The 17,650-nt window shown below is 43.5% G+C and overlaps 1 protein-coding gene across 4 annotated transcripts; it reads right to left on the reverse strand.

The window, feature by feature from the left end:
• Positions 1 to 5: 5 nt before the first annotated feature.
• On the reverse strand, positions 6 to 17,637 carry TTC22 (tetratricopeptide repeat domain 22). 4 transcript variants are annotated; one of them, XM_079982304.1, is made up of 9 exons: positions 16,862 to 16,966; positions 12,266 to 13,010; positions 9,441 to 9,496; positions 6,643 to 6,758; positions 5,752 to 5,870; positions 4,368 to 4,529; positions 3,407 to 3,559; positions 1,418 to 1,916; positions 6 to 135 (listed from the first exon to the last, which is right to left on the reverse strand). In XM_079982304.1, exons 2-9 carry the CDS (start codon positions 12,830 to 12,832, stop codon positions 116 to 118), a joined length of 1,692 nt encoding a protein of 563 aa, XP_079838430.1. In that variant the 5' UTR covers positions 12,833 to 13,010; positions 16,862 to 16,966; the 3' UTR covers positions 6 to 115. The 4 variants fall into 4 exon arrangements, with proteins under 4 accessions (XP_079838430.1, XP_079838428.1, XP_079838429.1 ...); XM_079982302.1 differs by lacking the exons at positions 6 to 135; positions 16,862 to 16,966 and adding exons at positions 15,972 to 16,076; positions 17,501 to 17,632 and having other exon boundaries at positions 1,281 to 1,916; XM_079982303.1 differs by lacking the exons at positions 6 to 135; positions 16,862 to 16,966 and adding an exon at positions 17,501 to 17,637 and having other exon boundaries at positions 1,281 to 1,916.
• Positions 17,638 to 17,650: the final 13 nt, after the last annotated feature.

Genomic DNA, 17,650 nt, shown 5'->3' on the forward strand with positions numbered 1-17,650 from the left:
AGTGTCATTCCTGAGAGCTTGGGTTTCATCCTTCTCAACATCACCCAGTGCTTTTCTCTCTTGGCTGATATTCGCTGTGTAGCATGTGCTGTTTTTCTTCTATTATAATGCCACATTAGATCACTTGAAACATCCCTATAAGATCAGAATGAAGGGCGCATTGACAATTGAGAGACTGTCTTTTCCTTGCCAGGCTAACAACATGTCTTGCGACCAGGAACAGCTAAAACTATCACATGAACTAATGTCGAAGCATGAATCAACAGGTGTTGGCTATTTGGAGAGTCCTGCAAGAAATTCATTATTTAAATGCAGTGAGTACATCTCAGAATAGCAGCACCAATGTAACTGGTTGCACAGGAGTGCCAGCTTGGCCCCGTGCCCATGGGTGCCATGCAGTGTGTATGGCCTTGGCACTGAAATGTGTGGGTGCATAAATTCTTTATGGGGAATTTTGTAGGTGCTCAGCCACGCAGGGCCTCAGGGAGTTGGCACCCACAGGTTGCATACTTGATAAGATCAGTAGATAAGTTACTGAATATGTGATTCTGAATATGACTGTTAACTTATCTCTGGAAATGTGACAAAAGAACATCCCCACAATCGGTTCAGAATTAATCCATTCTGTGAGTTCAATATGTGGCCTAGCAAGAAGCCCACATGATATGTGAAGACAACGATTGATTCAAAGGCAGGTGCAGAAAATGTAAAACATACCTAACAACAAAATATAGTGAATTTGGAGGCTTTCATTCTATATTTTCAACAGACAAAACCAAACAGGTACATGCATATTCTTGTTTTTTAAATTCTAAATAAACACCTTCTATTATATCTCTTTTTCATTAAGTGAAAAATATGGGGTGAGGGTGGTGGTTTTCTTCCAAACGGAAGAGCACATCCTTAGGTGGCTACAATTAAGTTAAATGAATGTATATATCCAAAGCAAGGACATAAGTATCAATATCTGGTCACATTAAGTTTTGATGGTTGAGAAATGATACATGTAAAACGTTGTCAGAGTGTTTCTGTTAATCACTTACACCTTACCTGCTTCCCAGTAATAAATGAAGGCTATTTTATCTTCTGTTGACCTGCTTCTGTGTGCTATGCATACATACATACATACATACATACATACATACATACATAGTGTAAACATTTTGAGCTTATTTAATGCTTTGCTTTGGAAAAAATTAATTAGGCTCATTTTTTAATATGAGCACACATACCTCGACTCCTCCATGTATATGGGAGAATAATACTTGGTGGGTGCTCTAGAAAGTATCACATTTTATTATATAGCTTTTCATAATTCTTTCCGCAAACTATGGGGAGAGCTAAACCTCTTGCTATGCCACGTGGCTGAAAAGTAAACCAGCCATTCAAAAGGAGAGTGAGCGTTCATTTCGTCTACCTTTGTTAAAGTCACACTTCATGGTCTCAAAGAGCAATTTCACCAGCTCAGTCTTCCCTCTGGCCACCATGGCTTTGGAGAGCTCAAGCACCTCAGCTGTGTAGTGACGACACACTAGCCTAAGCTCCTGCTGCACTCGCTGTTTGGGATATTTCTCCTCAGCCTTCTTCACCCACAACTCTACTTCCTTCATCAGCATCTCTGTATTCATCCTCTTCTGTCTGAACAAGGCAAGCAGCATTTCCATTAAGCAACGGAAGCTCTCTGTGTAAACAGAACCCACATCATCCAGCTCTATTGCCTGCTTGAAGCATTCCATGGCATTCAGGTCTTCATTTTTTATCCGAAGGCATTTCCCCCTCAGCAGCTGGATTTCAGGCAAAACATTCCCCAGGTCTAATTCCATGGCTTTAGCAAAGAACACGAGGGCATTGTTCACGGCATTTTCATCTACAAGTAAAAGTTCCTGCATGGCATCTACTCCCATGTAGTAACATACCTGGAAGAGCAGTTGATGGGCAGGGAGGGAAAGGAGGAACACTCAGTATTTATTTAAACATGTCCAAAGAACAAAGATGGCTTACAGCTTGCAGAAAACAAATCCATAAATGTTCACTGCTGAGTAACAGCCAGAAAATACATTTTTTAATATAATGGTAATGAATCATAAAAAAAACTTTCTTGAATATCTTGTACTTTCTCTTAAAGCACAGAGGGGCGACTCCTGTAGTTGTTGGACTGCATTTCCTGCCAGCAATGGCCAATGGTGAGGCATGATGGGAGTTGTAGTCCCGCAACATCTGGAGGGCCATAGATTTCCCCTCCCTTTCTTAAAAGTTTGTAGAGTGAGGCTGTGTGTTAACAGTGAGGCTGTGTAATAACAGAGTTATAGTCAAGAAGCCCCTGTATGATCAACCATTAAAGAAACTAAAACAGGACCTCAGTGACGTTCAGCTCTTCATTTTTTATCTGAAAGCATTTTCCCCTCAGAATGGGCAAGTTTCTATTGAGGGAGAGAGAGCACCCCACATAGACAAAGCTATTCCAGGGCAACTTCAGGGCTTTACACAGGTCAACACCACTGGTGCCTCGAGTTGGTTAAGCAGGCTGCTAGGCAGGAACTTTCTATTAAATTAATGTATTATTTTAGAGAAGGGAACAAAAGATTCACAAACTTTAGCCACTTCAAGAAGGCTTCCTCCCAAGCATGAGTCACACCAAATAGAACCAGAGCAAGTAGTCGAACTGAAAGTTCAGAATAGCTCCTTATTTTGCTCATCCCTTCAGAGATCCATGCACACACAAGAACTTCTCCAGATGTTAAAGGTAAAGGTAAAGGTACCCCTGCCCGTACGGGCCAGTCTTGACAGACTCTGGGGTTGTGCGCCCATCTCACTCAAGAGGCCAGGGGCCAGCGCTGTCCGGAGACACTTCCGGGTCACGTGGCCAGCGTGACAAAGCTGCATCTGGCGAGCCAGAGCCGCACACGGAAACGCCGTTTACCTTCCCGCTGGTAAGCGGTCCCTATTTATCTACTTGCACCCGGAGGTGCTTTCGAACTGCTAGGTTGGCAGGCGCTGGGACCGAGCAGCGGGAGCGCACCCCGCCGCAGGGATTCAAACCGCCGACCTTTCGATCGGCAAGTCCTAGGCGCTGAGGCTTTAACCCACAGCGCCACCTGCGTCCCTTCTCCAGATGTTACTAGTGGTTAAAAATGGATATGCTCTCATCAAATTCAGATTACATTTCTGAGATCTCTCTAGAATTAACACTCTAAAATTAAATAATTAAAAAGTGCAATCCTAACAATGTTTACTCAAAAATAAATTATATTGGATTCAAATAGCGCTTGCTTCCAAGTTACTGAAGTTAAGAAAGCAGCCTTAGTCCTGTTAAAGCCTGAATGAACAACAACACTTTTATTATCATACAGATAAAATAAAGTGAAGAGAATGAATATGTCTGGACAAGATGGTTGCTTTCACTCACCTGGCCTAGGTCAAGGTAAGTCTTCAGACACGGATGCACCTTCATGACGTTCTCGAGATCAGCTTTAGCATCAGAGAGGTTTCTCTGGTCTGGCATTCCTCCCAGGCCCATCTTCACACGATCCAAATCACGCAAATATAGTTTAAGCAGCATCTAATAATAAAGAGCTATTAAACACTTTTTTGCCCTCCCTTCCTTGCACATTAGTTTGTATTACTGTTCTTTATTCCCCAACCTCTCTTATTAAAAAGGTCCCAGGGCTCAGAGCTTGGAAAGACCCAGTGGTACCATCAAGGTAGGACTTTGGGGCTGAAGTGTGGGACCCCCCATTCCTCAGAATGAGAAGGGGAGGCCTCAGACACAGCAAGGCTGACTCACCACATATGGAAGTAAGTGAAGTAATGCATACAACCATCTAAAGCCCCCTCCCATAAGTCCATTAAGTTCAGAGTCTAAATCAGTAAATTACTGCCTCTGCCAGATACTGCCCTTCATTCACTTTTAATTTGTATACCTATAATTACTATACACAAGGTGGTTTACAAGCTGAAGAATAGACAAAATGGACAACAAAGATTGCACACTTAAAAACTATCTGATCCAATACAAAAAAGTCACAATAACTTTAAAATAAACAGCTTATATCAAATAGACACAGATATTACTAAGCTAGATGGACCAAGGCAGGTTCATATGTTCTAACATAGTTGGTAGTACTGGAATTTAAGCAGTGCCCTTGTTAGGAGAAGTTACAAGAAGAGACTTTTTGTTTATGCAGTTAAACCAAAATAATTGATGCTGCCCAGATAGGCAGCTGCATTAAAGGCTTTTCAGGAAGCACAATGCTGACAGACACCACCACCCCTGTCCCTATTAATATAAAAAAAACAACAACCCCCAGCTGGTCTCCCATAGCATTTGTATGTTACAAAGGCCTTGTTTTTAAAGGAGAATTACATACCTTGGCACGCATGCAATATGCCTGCCAGTTAAGTACTGGATCTGGCAGCACATCTAAGGCCATGTTGCAGACTGCCATTGCCATCTCTTGCTTGCCAAGGAAGTGGAAGATTTTTGCTAGGCGGTTCAGAACCAGCGGGTTTTCTCTAGCTATCTCTATTGCCTTAAAAGCAAACAAATCCACAATACATTGTTCCATTAGTGAACTTCTTCTTGCTCTGTTGAACAATGGGCAATGAAAGGAGAAATTTATGTGTCAACATTCAGCTTGGCCGCCATTGTACATTATGCCCTTTGAAAGGACTGAAGTGTGCGAGGACATGAACTGAGGTGGCACCTTCCTCTGGATGAGAAGGAAATGAGCAAAAGAGGGTATCTCTTCCCTTCTGTCAGTTATAGCACGGCCTTATATATATCTACTCATAAGCAAGTGGTAGCTGGCACCACTGGAAAGGGGGGAAGACAGGGAGGCCAACAAGAGGTACACCCAGAGTCAACGAATTCTAGTTTTGTGTCCATCCTCCTCTCCTGAAGGGTAGAAGGGGTCTTTGTTTTATAATACACCCGCATTATCCTTAATTATAATTAGCACCACTTGAAACACTCACAGCATTAACACCCCAATAGATCTTGCTTCTCCACTGGCCACAGCTTTGGATCCAGCACAGGCCAAATACATCTCTCTCTGCAGCTTCTAGCTTCAGCTTTGCAGCTCCACCCACTCTGGCTATTGTTCTGCTAGCAGCAGGGCAGGGCCAGATTAAGATAATTTAGAGGGCCTCCATATATATCTTATTCAAAATATAAACAATAATAAACAGTAAAATAACATTTCATCTTTCAAAATGAAACAAAACCCACAGTATGGTGGAAAACAATGTTTATTTTTGTATACAGTACTTCCACTTTATTTATATTTGACGAATTTTTCTCCTACTTTTTCTAATTGCAAAGTCTTTGATCAGATCCTCAAAACTAACCTTACGCAGCACATCTGCTTCTAAACTTAGTAGAAATAAGGCACCCAGCTTGCCTTGTTGCATAGTTGTTCTGTTGGTATTTTTAATATAATGGAATCTCAGCTGAGCAATTTGTGACTATTAATGTTAAAAATCCATCAATGGAAAATTTCTCTGGTGCCCCCCCCCCCCTCTATTTTGCTCAATGGTTAATCCAGCCCTGCAGCTGGTGAGGGGTGTGTGGGGAAAATCTCACCCATTTGTTTTATGGTACAGAGCAACTTCCTTGATTATGCTAAATCATGGTCCTTAACTAGCCAGGCAAAGCCATTAACCTGACAAAGGAACTGGTTTGGAAAGCTTGTTCTTATACATTCTATCCCCCCAGATAGGCTCCCCCCCCCCAAAAAAAACCTCGTAACCTACTTTTCCAAAGCAGTCGAGGGGATCTGTCCCAGAGTACCCACAGTCATGAATAGCCATAGGGGTATCTGAGAAGGAATATTTCCTTTCAAACAATATCCCAAGATAGCACCAGGTCAAGGCTAGAAGAGGAGGAGAACAGAATTGAAAGCAGGGCAACATATTACAAATGGCATTGTAAATTCTACTCTACCTTCTCCAAAACAATTCAAAATGATTTACAGACAGTTACTGAGGTTAAGGGACGCAGGTGGTGCTGTGGGTTAAAGCCTCAGCGCCTAGGACTTGCCGATCGAAAGGTCGGCGGTTTGAATCCCTGCGGCGGGGTGCGCTCCCGCTGCTCGGTCCCAGCGCCTGCCAACCTAGCAGTTCGAAAGCACCTCCGGGTGCAAGTAGATAAATAGGGACCGCTTACCAGCGGGAAGGTAAACGGCGTTTCCGTGTGCGGTTCTGGCTCGCCAGAGCAGCGATGTCACGCTGGCCACGTGACCCGGAAGTGTCTCCGGACAGCGCTGGCCCCTGGCCTCTTGAGTGAGATGGGCGCACAACCCCAGAGTCTGTTAAGACTGGCCCGTATGGGCAGGGGTACCTTTACCTTACCTTTACTGAGGTTGGGTTATAGTAGAAAAGTTCCAAAGGAACATTTTATGCCAGCTTAAACCAAGCACTGAGGTTTCCCAGCTGATGAAACAAACTACTTGTGAAAATAAAGAGTAGTTTGCCTCACTGGGCATGGAGATTGCAGCAATGAAGACTCAGTTGAACTTCTGCTAGCTGAGCTGAAGAGCCCAATTACACACACCTGGGTTGCAACAGTCTTGCGGGATGCAGAGCTGCATGTGTGAATTACACATGTAATTACATAGTTTCAATTGTGCAAGTGACTTCTCCTACCTCTATAATGTAGGCTGGAGCACTTCAGGACTTGCTGAAGCAAAACCAAGGTTCTGTTGAAGGCTGGCAACCTTTTTTCCTCATCATTGCCCTTGTTCATCCACATCGCATCCAACCTGAAGTGAAGAGAGAAAAGGGCTATTGTGATTTGTTGTTCTGCATATACAGAGCTCTAAAACTGGCAAGCAAATGATTTACTCCAAATGCCACTGTTTTACCCCCATCCAATGGGTTTGGCAGCAATATTTCAAAACAGTTAATATAAAATACAAAAGACATAAAATGCAATATATAGTTCCCCAAAATAACCACCATCTGCTGCAAAATAACCATTTGCAGCGTTTTTCAACTGGGGGCCTTAAGGATATTCCAAGGGGGGCACAGGTGAAAGTCATGTAAATGGGGGGCCACAGAGGGTAGTAAGAAGTGAAGAAAACAGAGGAGTGACTGAGAAAAGAAAAAAAAAATTAACAAGAACTTTAGAATTATATGTCTATAGTAAGTAGTATAGTGCCCCATATAGTGAGCTCCAGTTGCTCGGTCCCAGCTCCTGCCAACCTAGCAGTTCAAAAGCACATCAAAGAACAAGTAGATAAATAGGTACCGCTCTGGCGGGAAGGTAAACGGCATTTCTGTGCGCTGCTCTGGTTCGCCAGAAGCGACTTAGTCATGCTGGCCACATGACCCAGAAGCTGTATGCCGGCTCCCTCGGTCAATAAAGCAAGATGAGCGCCGCAACCCCAGAGTCGGTCACGACTGGACCTAATGGTCAGGTTGCCTTTGCCCCATATAGTATGATTAATCTTTTTTAAAAAAATATACCATTTCTACTTCAGTTATAGGAAGGAACACTTGCTATAGCTAAGCCATTGGTTGTAGCCAAAAGAAGGCTTTTTTTCTAGGCTAGCTGCAGTGTTGGGAAACAGCTTTGGGAGTGGTCATTAACTGGGGAGGGAAAGATTAAGGCACATCTTATTTTTAAAAATTGTCAAATGTTGCGCCCTATACAGTAATGAATGATGCTTTGGCAAGTCTTTCTGCAAAGCATTGTTCTTTGTCCTTTCTAATTTTCATGTTCTATATTGTTGACACTGCTTTCCATGACAATTGATTTATCTCTGATTTTGTAACAAAACCCCTTTGATGTAACATAGGGAGGAAAGATTGTGGATCAAAATCTCTGTGGTTGTCTTTGATCTAATGCTGATTAGTTCATAGTTCTGTATGGTGCAAGGTGCCTACCAGCACAATATATGAAATACAGCCAATAAGAAACATAGCAGAAGTAAATGGAAAACAACCCCCCACCCACTCAACCTAGCCTTAACAACAGTATTTACGCTCATTCAAAATCAGTATTTCCCTGTGCGCTATGGTGGTTCTAAGACTGTAGTGCTGATAAATTAGGCCCTAATCCACAAATGCTTAACTCTAATAATAGTGCAATAGTGCATCTACTCAGAAGTAAGTCCTACTTCAGTGGGGGTTATTTCCAGGTAAGTAACTTTCCTTCCAAGGCTAAAAAGGTAAAGGGTGGTTTTGTTTTGTTTTTTTGCTGCAAAGTCCACTCACCCCTCTTAGTGCAGCAGCGTTATGGGAGCACCAACGAGGGAACTGGAACAGCGATGCCCTTCCTGGATCCTAGCCTGCACCCGGCTTTGGCGAACAGGGATGCAGGCTAGGGACTCGTGCTGTGCCAGGGGGCAGAGCCAACTGCTGCCCCTCCTGAACCTGCCCTCTCCCTTTCTTTTTGCAACTGAAAGTGATATGCTTCGTGTCCTGTTGGGCCTTAACTCACTCCAGATGTTCTTGTGTGGTATAGTGGCCTTTGCCAACCCTGGTGCCCTGTTTTGAACCATGACTCCCCATCAGCCATGCTGACTGAGGTTGATGGAGTTGTAGTCCAAAATAGCTGGAAGGTACCTGCTTGGCAACTGAGGTTGATGGAGAGTTGTAGTCCAAAATAGCTGGAAGGTACCTGCTTGGCGTAGACTGGACTACAGCTCTGGACTATTGATCAAACCATATAATTCTGGGAAGTCTGTGATCAGATGCCCTCATGAATAACGGTAAATACGGCCACAGGAATCCTGATTCAGATCAGGGCAGCAGTGTTAGGGTTTTTTGTTTCTTGTTTAACTCTTTTCTAATGCTGCTTTCCTGACCTGAATTGCTCCCCCATCACCTGCAACTTGTCCCTTGTGAGACAAATTTCAGTCAGTGTAGGGGAATAGGACATCATAGGACCACACCTCTGATCCAAGTCTGGCGATGGCAGAATTTATGAGTGAAAAGCATGCTAGGAATCAGATGCAGTGATGTCTAGTTGGGCCACTCAGCCACGAAACTCACTGGCGTTGGAGCAAACGGCCATCCGTAGAAAACATGAGTTGCCATTTGCTAGGGCTGCCGCGCATCCAGAATTTCCTGGACATAGTCAGAAATCACTGAAATGTCTGGGAAAATCAGGACATATGGTAGCCCACGCCGGTAGTGTAGATTTTGGCGAATTTAATTAAAAATTGCTCAAAAACTACGGCAACCCTACCATTTGATCTAATTCAGCAGTAAATATTGGGTTTTCCTGGGAAAAGCACTGGGCTATTTTTTTTTTTTTTTAAAGCACTCAGACAGGAACCGGGGAAGCACAGACCTGTGCCCAAGAAAGCATGGGGCAAAAAGTAAATGTGGATAAGCCCTAAGTAGATCCCATCACAAAAAGTTCTAGACTTGCCCCTCAGAGCCCATCTTGTTTCTGTTTCCTTTGAGGTGGCTTTTCGTCCTGATTCTTGCCTCACCTGATGTGCAGGGTGGCCATAGTGAAGTACCAGCTTCGTTTCTCCTCCAAAGGGATCTGAAAGAGGGAGAGAGAAGTTCTTAGAAAAGCAGTATTTGCCTCCCTGCAAATACATTTTAAAATATCATTGCCTTCTATTTATTTTCCAACTTTTCTTTGGTTGTGGAATCCAAGGTGGCATTCATGTGGTTCCCAAGCAGTGGCCACCCAACCGGCCACCTGCTTAGCTTCTCTAAGGTGATGGCCTCAGGTGCCTTCAGGTCTGGGCTGAACACCAGTATCTGCATTAAATCAAGGACTTTGGCAGCTACTCCTGTCCTCGCCATGTTCAGTAATGTAATATTAATAATGCAATGCATATTAGGAGAGATGCACATTAAATGGTGACAAGAAAACCACAAACTGATGCAGGAATGTGATGAAATGAACTTAAGACTGGGAAAATGGGAAACTAAGAGAAATCAAAACTGACCAATTCTTTCATTTCTAGAAGTAAATCCCACTGATATCAGTGGGATTAATTCCAAGGAGCACAATCCGGAGAACATATTCTTTTTCTTGTCTCTCTGTGTGTCTGTATATATGCTGATATATACACATTGATTCACATTCAATTGATTATTGATTGATCGATCAATAAGCAACTCAGACTAATTAGCTAAGATTTATTTAATTGGGCAGCCATGAGTAACAGGAAACGGGTTCTAGCTACAAGAAGCTCTGAGCAAAACAGGTAGCATAGCAACATTTTTATGTGACTCAAGGTGGCAATTATTTTCTAAAACATTTTTGGCGTTACTAGTATGGTTAGTTTGAGGTCCCCCCCCCCCCACTGCTGCTGCTTTCCCTAATGTCTTAAGAAGTTTGGACTCTGCACAGTTGTAGTTTAAAGATAAATATAGCCCTGCCCCTCAGTGCAAACATTTTGCTTTGACAAACAGTGCTCCAGTTCAGCCACCTGCATTTTCCCTGTTGTCTGTCGCTGCAGGGGATGATAAACTGGGTGTGCAAAAGGTTGCACCTTTGTTTGGACAGCTTGAGCCAAGTAGTCCAGAATATTTAAAAAGCATCTAATCAGAAAACTGGAAATTGGTGCAGAGGGTTTGTGCTTTGAGCCCAGGCTGTTCAGGGACTTCTTGGGAGCACTGCAACCACTTTTCTAATAGGTTTGAACATTCCAAATAAAATATTTGAATTGCCCTCATCTTTGGCTATGTCTGGTTCTTTCTTAAAGCCACATGTCTAAAGCATCTTAGATTTATTTTTTAAATTGATCAAGGTTGCGCCCAGTTACAGAATCCTTGTTTAAATTTATCCCCTCCCCTGTGGCAGCATGCTCCTCCCATCTGGGAGGATACCAAAACAAGCCCCACCTCCACCAGTGACCATAGCTGTTTCCAATCCTCCAACCTTCTTTTTTAAAAAAAATTTTTTTGTATTTTCTTATTACAAAAATTGTACATGCATATCATAAAACATGACATGACCAACCAAAAAATGAGTCACTAGAGGGGTAGAATTCTAAACGTATTATTTTAGAGTGCATAATAATGAGGTGATTAAGTTCCTCCAACCTTTCCCTGTGATTCTGAAGTCACATTTTCAAAAGAACCTAAAGACCTGAAGCTCCTATGCAGCACTGTGCTAGAAAGGTGAGTGTCATGCCGTGACTTTGTACCTGTGTGTTAGCTTCATGGTGGTGAACAAGGGTAGCAGAATGCATTGCCCGACTGGCAGTAGTTGCTGTAACCTGATGTGTCTGAGCAATGCCCCAGAAAACTACCGCGGGCTGGTTGTGACACATGTGCAAGCCATTCTATAGGCATTTCATCTGCTGCAAAGACTATGGGTCTGACATATTGTAGCAGCTTTTCCCTAACAGGATGGTTATTAACCACACACACGTACAAAAAAGCTTCAACCCATCAGGTCAAATGCCTGCTGGAACAGAACAGTCTTGGTCAAGCAATGAGAAGCCAGGGGAGATAGAGAGCAGAGAGACCTCCATAGGAAGCTGCCTTGCACAGTCAGGCCATTGGTCCATTTAGCTTAGTATTGTCAACACTGACTGGCAGCAGCTCTCCAGGATTTCAGACAGGGGCCTGTTTGGAGATGCCAGGAACTGAACCTGGAGCCTTCTGCACACAAAGCAGATGCTCTCCCTCTGAGCCACCTCCCAAAGCAGGGAGCTTCACAATCGAACTGAGGCGCCATTGAAGCATAGCAGGACAAAAGTGCCTCTCAGCCTCACAAGAGGCCGTGAGGATCTAGGGCTCTGATTCTAAAAGTTGGCTTATCAATATTATCCATTGGCATCTCCTTTTGTTTGCTCTTGCACATTTATGCAGGTTTAGGTGTTTGAAGGCTACAAGTGGTTTAAATGAAGCGGAGGTTCTTAATGAGAAGAGCTTTCTCTTGGCCTGACTCAGCTCCCAGAGGGGTTGTTTCCCTCCAAAATAGCCTAGCAAGCTAACTGGAGATGCAATTGCTGCTGTAAGAACAAGCACCTTTCCCTACACAGATCAACAGCTAACATGCCTAACCTACCTCACAGGTAGGTTAAATGACGAGGGGGGAGACCATGGATGCCGCCCTGAGCTCTTTGGAGAAAAGCTGGGATATAAAGGCAATAAATAAATAACAACTAATGCAGCACCCACACTTCTAAAACATTTCTAGACAACAGACGGGTATGGTGCGCCTTCTGAAACAGAAAATGAAAAGGTGTGTGTGTGTGTGTGTGTGTGTGTATTGGCTAGTATCCCTCTTCCAACGAATGACCCATTGAATGGCAAGTGACATCAGAAGGTAAAACAGCCTGCCTACCTGCTTCCCATAAGCAAGAGCCTTGCCGTAGAGAGTGAGGCCTGCAGTCAGTTTCTCCATCTTCTCTTCTTCGTTCACCAGCCCAACGTCGAAGGCGTAAGCATAGCCCTGCTCAGCCAAGCAACGGGCTGTTCTGAGCTGGGTGTCCCCTTGCGGCTTGTGGTCTTCTGAATCCAAGCCCATTAAGAGGGAGAGTCTTTCGGTGCACCTAGCCTCTTCTTGCTCGTTGTTCAGCCTATCATAAATGTAGGCGAGATTGGCCCAAGTGTTCAGATTCTCAGGGTCCTCCTGAGAGATGCAGAGGAAAATCTCCTTGGCTTGCTCCACTTCTTCCAGGTAGAAAGAAAAGACCCCAAGGAGGTTTCTGATGGCATACTGCTGCAAGCCAGTTTCGAGCTCTAACTCATAGGTTAGGCTTTCTCGTTTCAGCTTCAAGTCTCTCCCTTGGAAATTCATAGGTGAAGTAGACTCAAAGTTCAAGTTCATATCTAAGTGAAAGTGACCTGGAATGTAATCCATCTCATCAATGAGAGTATCAATGTCCACCTCGGCTTCTTCCATTTTCATGTTGGAAAGTGTATCAACCACTCCAGGCTCTCTCGAACAGCTACTTTCCCCTGTTATTTTTCCATTCAAGACGTGGTTTTTTGTTTGTTTTTTTACTGTCCTGTCAGGGTATTTGCCTTTGGAAATCCTCTACCTCTTTCTCTACCTGTATTTCTGGTTTAGCTGATTCACATGAAGTCTGGGAAGGGAGGAGCAAAATAGAACGCTTGTCATTCCACAGCCAACCAGCTGGTTCAGGGTTCTCATTTGGTCAGTGAATCACAGAAAGCAAAGACAAGAACTGCTCAAGCAACCCCTCATTTGTCAATAAAGGAGAAAGCTCCAGGTCCTGGAAGGCTACCGATGTATGGCAAATACAGTGATCGGCTCCTTTGAACAAACTTGCATTTCAAGTACGCTATTAACATGCCTTTGAAAAGGCTAGCAGCAGGGAGAGCAAATGGTGCTTCACCCCAGCTACCCATAATGCCAACCCATTACGAGAAATGCTTTAGAATGTCAAGTTTGGAACTGAGTGGGATGCAACCTAGTACAAACCATATTGTTGCACAGCACTCCAATCTCCGAGCAGTGCAAGATCCCAGAGTTTCCGGGAACTTACCCAGGGTTTGCATTTCCTTTTGGAAATGAGACACAGCGGAGACTCTAAACCACTGAGCCTCTTGGGCTTGCCGATCGGAAGGTTAGCAGTTCGAACCTGCGCGACGGGGTGAGCTCCTGTTGCTGTCTCATCTTCTGTCAACCTAGCAGTCTGAAAGCATGCCAGTGCGAGAAGATAAATAGGTACCACTGCGCTGGGAAGGTAAACGGCACTTCCGTGTGCTCTGGCTTCCATCATGGCCAGAAGCGGTTTAGCCACGCTGGCCACATGACCCAGAAAGCTGTCTGTGGATGAACACCAGCTCCCTTGGCCTGGAAGCGAGATGAGTGCAGCACCCCATAGTCACCTTTGACTGGACTTAACCATCTAGGGGTCCTTTTTCTTTACTTTTCTCCAGTGCTTTTTTCTGGGGGTATGCATACCCCTAAACATTTTGTGAATCTAAGTTTAGCCTCATTGAGGGGCAGTATTTCAATAGGAGTAGGAAAATGAGAGTACCCCTAAACATTTTTTTAGAAAAAAATGCACTGCTTTTCCCTACCTTACATATCTATACACTGTTGAATGGTTTCTTTAAATGTAAAGGTTCATCATTGTTCCACTCGATGTGTATGTCTTTAAGGGGCCAGAGCAAGGGCCAGAGCAAGATAACGAGACCCAGCTTTACAGCTGTGAAACATAGCAGGTGCTGCTGAGTTGTACTGATTAAGGTGTGTCAGCATTTGGTTGTAGTATATAAGGAGCAGCACCTAGCTCTCCCATTACCCTGGGGGTTGGGTTGGTGGTTGGGTCTGGTTTGTTGTTGATGTATTTAGTGTATAAGGAGTTTTTGGGTTTTTTTGTAATTAAAACCTTGTTTAAGTTATTTTTGAGTCCCTTTCTTTTTAATGCATGGTCTCCCCAGCAAGCTCTCTGCAGCGCTACCATACTGCAAATAGACAACATACACAACCTAAGCCTACAATGGAGGGGTTCACAGCATTAGTGTCTCAAAAGGGCCTTGTTTCTCCCAAAGCTGCAGCCTTGGATTCAAGCAGAGATCAAACATTGTGCTCTGCCTCTCTGGCTGTGCAGCCTGCAGCTTAACTTTTAGGTTGTAGCACCCTGCTTGTGGTTAACGCTTAGCTGGAATGAAATATTCAACGCAGCAATAGAGAAATTAAAATAGTAATTTATTTGTCAGACAAATAAATATGAGGCACAGTGGTATATGGTTACCAAGCTCTGGCCTGGCCTCTTGCCATTCTGGCCAGCACTTATATTTCCTTAATCCAGCCCCCTTGCTCCTCCTGTGGCTGCCTCTGTCCAATCAGCCTGGTTGAAATTCCTATTGGCTGTTTGCTAGAGCCAATCACAAAAGATACACCCATTTCCTTCTTGCCCTTTTATGGAAATCAAAAAGCTATATATTCTTCTATCTATAAATGACAAATAAGTAGTAATATATCTTACATGTGTCTCAACAAGGAATCTTAATTACCAGCTCACCTCTTGCCCTCCTTGCCCTATTGCCTTCCAAAACAGATAATTAATCTTGAATTTTTATCTTATGCATGTCAAGGATTGAGTTCACATCAACATTGAGAGATCTCCTTCATTTGAAGGTTTCTAAACAAAAGGCCTGACAACCATATATCAGGAGTGCTCGATGGCGTCTCCTGTCTGACAAGGGGCTTGGCTGGTGGCTGACTTAATTTCAGGATAGTTACAACTCTTACAACTATATGAAATAAGAATCTAGCATTTCTTAAATCCTTTGCATAATTATATTTAAACTAATATATTTAATACATAAACAACCTTTTAAAAGGAAAAGAAATCTTAAAAGGATCTTAGTTTAAGAAAGAAACAGCTTTAGAAAAAGTCTTCCCAGAAAATGTTCTCTTTCTGCCAGCTAGATGCTTTTTCACTGCTCTTGACCTTTTTTAACCTTAGGAAGAAGATATGGCTCATTTTACTATTTATCCACCCTTAATTTGTAGGGTCAGTGTAACCTTGGCTGTCAGCCTGTAATTCCGTTTTTACGACTTTGAGAATTGTTTTCTGCTATAAATCAGGGGGCCCCCTTGTCTAGGAGTAAAAATATCTTGCCAAGGTTTTTAGGCAACTGGTCTTCTGCCTGGCATAAAATATTTGAAAATCATTAAGTTTTTCTTAAAATACAAGCCCTGATTAAACATATAAGCTTTAATAAAAATGCAGGCTTATGATTAGATGCCTCAAGGTCACATTGCACACACTTCCAAGTCTAATCTCTGGTTTTTGTCTTTTTTACTATCTAAGAAGTAGGAAAGGAGGGGCCCCACCCATTTGTCACCTGGCACAAAACCCCTTTTCTTGGTTCTCTTAACGGCCTATCACCTAAACACAGGAAGCTAGCCTGCCTTCTATTTTAACACTTGCTGGGCCCAGGGGTTAGAATGGGTCTGGCACCCAGTTTAACAATATCAGCCTTGATTAAATGCTAACGCTTGCTGGATCCAGGGGTTATAGGAGCCTGGCACCCACAAACTCACAGAAATATAAAAGACAAATTACCATTCCTTGTTCCTTTTCCCCTAGGGGTGGGAAGTTCCAGAGGTAGTCTTGGGTTTCCTTTGGAGAACCCTGGAGATGGATGGTGTCTTCATAAGAATTTTATTGCTTGTATTGTGAAGACAAAAACATTCCTTCAGCAGGTAGGGCAGCTGCTAACCTTGCATCAGAGTGCAGCCGATACAGCCTCAGATTGCACCCCCATTTACCTACCTCCATCTAAAACAGGGATGGGAAACTGGATCTGTCTATCAGGTGATTGTACCTTCAGGTGTGAAGGAAAAAGCTCCCTTTGCAGCTGGAGCTCCTTAAGAAGACTCTACCTTTGCCTCCCTGGCTTGAATTCAAGCTGCAGCTGCAAATAACAAATCAGAAATGTGCTCCTGGTTTTTCCTTTGCAGCCAAGACTTGGCTCTTTTCATATTTGGCATCTTTTGAAAGTGCCAGTTTTCCCTACCAAGGAAGAAATGAGGACCTCATGGCTTGAACTTCCCCTGCTTGATGTCATATATGACAGCAGACATGGGAAAGGTAGGTATGGCTTGGCAGTCCAATTTCTGAGGCCTAGCAGGCCTGAATAGTTCCATGAGCTGGAGGTTCCAAACCACTGATCTGAACTCTCAGCTACACTACCATCACCACCAGGCTGGGATGTGGATAGTTTCGGTTATCATCCTTCACTGCTCCCAACAGCAGAGTGTCTAATTCAGGCATAGGCCCTCCAGATGTTTTGGGACTACAGCTCCCATCATCCTTGACCACTGGTCCTGTTAGCTAGGGATGATGGGAGTTGTAGTCCCAAAACATCTGGAGAGCTGAGTTTGCCTATGCCTGATCTAACTGCATGTGTGAGGAGATGCCTTTCTCCCAGTGATTAAAACACCTGGTACTACCTGGTCATGGTTGCTGGGGAGCTCTCATGGATGGGGGTGCTAGTCTCCTCTGTGTCCCCACGGAACCTCTGAAAAGCGGCAGTTGAAACTGCCACATCAGCTGAGGCCTGGAGAGGGATAACTGCCACTATCACCTCCCCACCCTGAAGTTTATAAGTCACCACTACCTTGTCAAAGAACCTCGTTGTTGTATTATTTTGTACTATTATCACCTTTCAGTTACTGTCATCTAGCCTGGAGGCCACGCAGAAAGGTCTTCAGAATATATATATATATATATATATATATATATATATATACATATATACATATACATATACATATACATATACATATACATATACATATACATATATAAAATATATAGAAATATATAGAAATCCTGGTGTATCATAAACATATAAATGATTCTTTATTTGCTGCAAAACTGGCTGCAGACTACAACTATTTCTCTGCCTCTCCCTTTAGCTGAAAGGCATTGGCTCCTGAAGGTTGGATGGAGGGGCTGTCACGATCAAGACAAGTAGTGACAGTCCCGAAAGAGCAACTGTTGTACACCACCTCTCCCACTCCCTAAACCTTTCCCATATTTTTACTTTAGCTTAAAGTTCGAGATGAACTGTGGAAGACTCTTATCACCTGGACAAGCCCTAAATCACAACAATGTCCTTTTGTATCACATGGGATTTCTGGCACTGAACCACCACAGGTGCCTTCAGCACTGAGAAATCCTCATGAGCATATCAGGCTGTCTGAAGACCTGCTCCTCCCAGCCACTTGGAAACAGAA

This window comes from Podarcis cretensis, assembly GCF_951804945.1.
Source record: "Podarcis cretensis genome assembly, chromosome: 6".
In the NCBI taxonomy this organism is placed as follows: Eukaryota; Metazoa; Chordata; class Lepidosauria; order Squamata; family Lacertidae; genus Podarcis; species Podarcis cretensis.

Bases quoted from the DNA above. Each gene is read 5' to 3' on its own strand.
- TTC22 (XM_079982303.1), bottom strand. From the start codon at position 12,832: ATGAAAATGGAAGAAGCCGAGGTGGACATTGATACTCTCATTGATGAG. The intron at 9,497-12,265 runs GTAGGCAGGCTG...TCCCTCTTTCAG, and splicing joins CTCTTGCTTATGGGAAGCAG to ATCCCTTTGGAGGAGAAACG. The intron at 5,871-6,642 runs GTAGGAGAAGTC...CTCCTCTTCTAG, and splicing joins CTCCAGCCTACATTATAGAG to CCTTGACCTGGTGCTATCTT.